General features: G+C 50.8%; 1 protein-coding gene across 1 annotated transcript in view; it reads right to left on the bottom strand.

Annotated features, from left to right (window-relative positions):
- VAMP8 (vesicle-associated membrane protein 8) overlaps positions 1-3,505 on the bottom strand; it is a 5,220-nt gene extending 1,715 nt beyond the window's left edge. The window contains exons 1-2 of the mRNA XM_011963997.1: positions 3,347-3,505; positions 1,861-2,019 (exon numbers count right to left, since the gene is read on the bottom strand). Coding sequence (XP_011819387.1) covers positions 1,861-2,019; positions 3,347-3,349 — 162 coding nt within the window. The 5' untranslated portion in view covers positions 3,350-3,505. The remainder of the gene's footprint in view (positions 1-1,860; positions 2,020-3,346) is intronic.
- Between the last annotated feature and the right edge of the window lie 1,711 nt (positions 3,506-5,216).

Below are 5,216 nucleotides of genomic sequence, written 5' to 3'. Positions count from 1 at the left end.
GAGTTTGCAGGTGCTGATGCTTAGCTCAGACAGTGCTGGTAAGAAGCAAAAAGAGGCCGGGCATGGGAGCTCATGCCTGTAATCCCAGCACTTTGAGAGGCCAAGGCAGGCAGATCACTTGAGGTCAGGAGTTCGAGACCAGCCTGGCCAACATGGCAAAACCCCGTCTCTACTAAAAATACAAAATAATTAGCCAGGCATGGTGGCAGGTGCCTGTAATCCCAGCTACTTGGCAGGCTGAGCAGGAGAATCGCTTGAGAGGCGGAGGTTGCAGTGAGCCGAGATCGCACCAATGCACTCCAGCCTGGGTAACAGAGCGAGACTCCATCTCAAAAAAAAAAAAAAATGCTCTATCTTGCCTACCTTGACAAATGTACCTTCCTAAAAATCTGGAAGGCCGGGTTGAAATTTAGAATTCTCAGGATCCTAGGAGGTCTCCACCTAGATATGACTAGGGGTCCCCTTTCTCTTCTTACCCCTGCACTGTCATGCACACTGAGGGGTCCTTGACACCTGCTTACACCCAGGGGTACAACACTGGCAGCACAATCTGCCCTCCCAGTCTGCCCTTGGGAGGGCAGATCCTGGGACTGAGGGATGCAGGCTCCAGGTGGGCACATCTCCCAGCTCCAGGACTCCTTGCCCCATCATGACTGCTGAGGCTGGAGGAGGGACCAGGACAGTACAGAGGGTTGGAAGTAAGGGAACTCCTCCTCCTCCATGCACTCTTCCCCATGCCCAGCAATTCGAGTTATAGACACTAAATTTCCTAGTGCTTGTCCAGGCATGGTGACTCAAGTCTGTAATCCCAGCACTTTGAGAGGCCAAGGTAGGTGGATCACCTGAGGTCAGGAGTTCGAGACCAGCCTGGCCAACATGGCAAAACTTCGTCTCTACTGAAAATACAAAAATTAGCCAGGTGTGGTGGTACATTCCTGAGCTACTCAGGAGGCTGAGGCAAGAGAATCATTTGAACCCAAGAGGCGAAGGTTGCAGTGAGCCGAGATTGCACCACTCTAGCCTGGGCAACAGAGTGAGGCTCTATTAAAAAAAAAAAAAAAAAAATCCCAGGGCCGTGCTCCCCAAATTAAGCTACAATTAAGCTACAGAAACAAGCAATGAGCCCCAGGGAGACCAGGCAGCAATACCCAAGAGCCAAGAGTTCACACAGGACTAAGAAAGCCAGAGCCAGCTTCCCAGCTGGACACAAAACCTGAGGCTCCAGACTTTGCTCAACTTTGGAGTTACTTCCTCCCTGAAACAGCTGGCCTCAGCCCCTGGCTGGAGAGAGAGAAGAATGAGGTCTAGCAAGATGTGTGGGAGATATTATTTTAGCCTTCATCTAGCAGGGGACCCTGGGATCAAAGCATTTCTCTGCTCTTTCCCCCTTCTTTTTAAAGCCAACTCAGCAAGATGCCAGCAATTTCCCACCCCTTGTCTAATAGCTCCTAGAGAAGGCTAGAGGCCACATGCAGGGGTTTCCTCAAAGACAATACTTCTGCCCTGGGAAGGTCAGATCCAAATGATTGTCATGGGCAGGCCTCAAAGGGAAAACAAGTTTCCCAGGAGAGAAGCCTGAGAATGCATGGGCTGACTGAGCTATCAGTCTCAGAACATGCCTCTGTGGGTGAGCTGCCATAGTCATGGGACCCCAGTCATGGGATCCATTCCCTGGGATCCATAACAACCTGTGGAGCAGAGCAGATTCAGAAGTGGAGACTCAGCTCACATCAGCTCCCAGACCAGGTGAAAGGCAACAGAAATGTCACACTTCTGACCCTCCTGTTCATTTTGCCCCACCAAAAAGAAATCCCCTCCCTCCCTCTTTTCCTCCAGTCCCCAGTGGGGTCCCTGTCTCACTGTGGCTTCCAGATCCTCTGTCTTGTTGCGGAGATGTTCCAAGTTTTCCCCTCGGGCCAGGATCCGCTCCACATTCTGGGTCATAATATTCTTAACTCCCTCCACCTCACTCTGCAGGTTCCGCACGCGATCATTTCCTCCACCTTCACTGGCTTCCTCCTGCGCAGCAACACGGGGTTAATTAGACCAAGTGGTGGGGGAACTGGAGACTTGGCCTCAGAGGTCTGGGGGGGTAAGGCCTCAGGCAGACTTCAGCTTTTTGTAAAATGCTTGAAATGTTTACAAAGAGACTGTTTTCATGTATTACTTGTGTAATCAAAAATAAATGCATTTGTAAGCCCCAGAAGGTGAGACTTGATCAAACTTCTTTCAGGATTGTTAGGGCCCCTGACAAGGAAAAGCAGCACATCACTAAATCTCTCCCCACTGCTTCCTTGCTCCCCAGAGAAGGCCGTAGAATACAGCAGAGCCAGCATCTCACAATGTTCCCACCACTATTTACAATTCCCGGAGCCACCCCCCTTTCCTGATTTCTCGGGATCCTCATTGAAAGTGTCTGTGCTGGCCAGCAAAACACCCTCACCCAGCCTCACCCATCTGCCCCTCTAAATAGCTGCTGGAGCATGGCCCTGGCCGCAATGCCATTGCTGCTGTGACCCAGAACAACAGGCAACCAAGTACCCCAGAAGGCGCCCAGAGCCGTTGAGCCGCACACTTCTGCTTTCCCCACCACTGGGCACCATGCGCAGGCACCAAGCAACCACCTGCTTATGTAGATATTAAATAAAAATACCCGCCTGGGTATTGGGGGAAATGGAGGACTAGTCCTCCCTGGCTGATGTCTCATCTCAGAGGCTTCATGACAAGGTTTTTGAATAAGGAGAGAAAAATATTATTAAGCTCCTCCCTCCTTGACCTCCAAAAACAGGCCAGTGGCATGGGTCAGAACTAGCTTATTACAGAGAACCAACTTCTGGTTATCTTATAAACCCTTAGTTCTCTTCTTCATGTTAATGGAGAAAGGACACCCAAAGGACTCAGTGGACACACAAATCCTTTGTGTTTCTGTGTAGGGATAAAGTGAAACGCCAGAGAGGAGAGCTCCTGCCGCTGGGCTGGAATCTGAACTGGAAACTGCCCAGGCACTGCCTGGTGGTGTCACAACACCCGCCTCGGGCTCCCTGGAGGAGGAAGGCACAACAACACTTTGCCTGGAATTCGGAGCCCCCATTGGCACTGGCACGGAAACCCAGCTCCCCACTAGCACAGAGGTCAGGGGAGGGAGGAAGAAGGAGTAGAAACACCTGCTAGGACGGTTCAGAGCTATTTGCAGCCAAGTTGTCAAAGGGGAGAGGCCACAGGCAGCACTGGCCCAGCCCTCTAACTTTGCCACCAACTCTCCTCCCCCTACACAGCCAGCCCCCAGTCCCGAGCCCCTTCTGGCGCCTCTTTAAATCAGCCCTTTCCTAGTTTCCAGTTCGCTCACCATGTCTCAGAGGAGCCCAGGCCGATCAGCCGGTGAATTCGCCTAGTCGGCTTCCTCCCAGGGTGGCCGTCAGCTCACTTCCTGCTTGCTCCAGCTTTCAGCCTGCCCCCGCCCACCTCGCATCTCGAGTCGCTCCAGCCACACCTAACTCAGGTTTCCCCAGGTAGGCGGGCACTCTTCACTGTCCACCCAGTGGCTTCCCAAACAAGAGCTTAAGCTTAGAGTAATAGGGCTCTCAGATGTTAAAGGTCTTCTAACTTTTCAGGAATTAGAAAAGAAAGATCAAGCAGCCCTCCAAGGGGTTGCTTGGATCCATTACCTCTGCGGTGGCCCCTGAAGGGAAATGCAGAATTGAGGCTGGACCTCCTGATCTAGAAAGAGCAGCCATCTCTCTCTCTTTTTTTTTTTTTTTAAATAGAGAGGCGGTCTCACCATGTTGCCCAGGCTGGTCTCAAACTCCTGGGCTCAGACGATCCTCCCACCTCAACCTCCCAAAGTCCTAGGAGCCATGACGCCCCACCAGCCATCTCCTTTTAATGTCTTGAATATCTGACTCCACTTTCTAGAGACAGAGATCAACCGTGCCAGGCCTGGCTCACAGGGAAACAAAATGCAGTTATGAAAATTTCTTGCTGGATAACACTTGTTCTTAGGTCCCTCAGTGACAGAAAACACTAAAACCCCTGAAGTCTGGAATACTGTGATCCTGGGCTCTGATTCTGAAAGCTCTGGGTTACTAGTTACAGGCCCCTGAGTGAACCTTTTCACCTCTGTGGAGTTTGCAGGTGCTGATGCTTAGCTCAGACAGTGCTGGTAAGAAGCAAAAAGAGGCCGGGCATGGGAGCTCATGCCTGTAATCCCAGCACTTTGGTAGGCCAAGGCAGGCAGATCACTTGAGGTCAGGAGTTCGAGACCAGCCTGGCCAACATGGCAAAACCCCGTCTCTACTAAAAATACAAAATAATTAGCCAGGCATGGTGGCAGGTGCCTGTAATCCCAGCTACTCAGGAGGCTGAGGCGGGAGAATCGCTTGAACCTGGGAGACAGAGAGTGCAGTGAGCTGAGACCATGCCATTGTACTCCAGCCTGGGCAACAAGAGCAAGACTCTGTCTCAAAAAAAAAAAAAAAAGATAGCATGTGCAATGCACTGCCACTAGCACAGTGTCTGTAATGATGGCTCACCAAACCCCTCCTTCCCTTCCAGAGTTCAGCAATTCTGCATTTCCCTTCAGGGGCCACCGCAGAGGTAATGGATCCCAGTCAGTGATCAGTGATCAGAACACTGCCCTGGTGTACCAGAGCAGGGGGCCCAAGGCAAAGGACTTTTCCACTAACCTGGCTCCAGGCCAGAGAAAATCTGTTCTTCCTTGACAGTGTTTATCAAGACAGAAGAACAATAACAGGGACATTCAGAAGGGGAACGAACATTCTTGACCCATTCCAGAAGAAATCAGTTCCAAGGAGGAAACGTCAGCTTTTCCAACAAATACTTTTTTTGTTTGTTTATTTTGTTTTGTTTTCTTGAGATGGTCTCCTTCTGTCACCCAGGCTAGAGTCCAGTGGCATGATCGTAGCACACTGCAGCCTTGAACTCCGGGGCTACAGTGATCATCCTGCCTCAGCCTCCCCAGTAACTGAAACTACAGGTGCAACCCACCATGTCTGGCTAATTTATTTTAAAACTTTTCGTAGAGATGGGGGTCTTACTATGTTGCCCAGGCTTGTCTCAAACTCCTGTTCTCAAGTAATCCTCCCTCCTCGGCTTCCCAAAGTGCTGGATCACAGGTGTGAGCCACCATATCCAGACACAAAACTTTTTTTTTTTTTTTTTTGAGACGTTTCTCTCTTGTCACCCAGGCTGGAGTGCAA

The sequence above is a fragment of the Colobus angolensis genome, unplaced genomic scaffold, assembly GCF_000951035.1.
Source record: "Colobus angolensis palliatus isolate OR3802 unplaced genomic scaffold, Cang.pa_1.0 Scaffold118, whole genome shotgun sequence".
Lineage (NCBI taxonomy): Eukaryota > Metazoa > Chordata > Mammalia > Primates > Cercopithecidae > Colobus > Colobus angolensis.
This window is presented reverse-complemented; position numbering and strand designations above follow the sequence as displayed.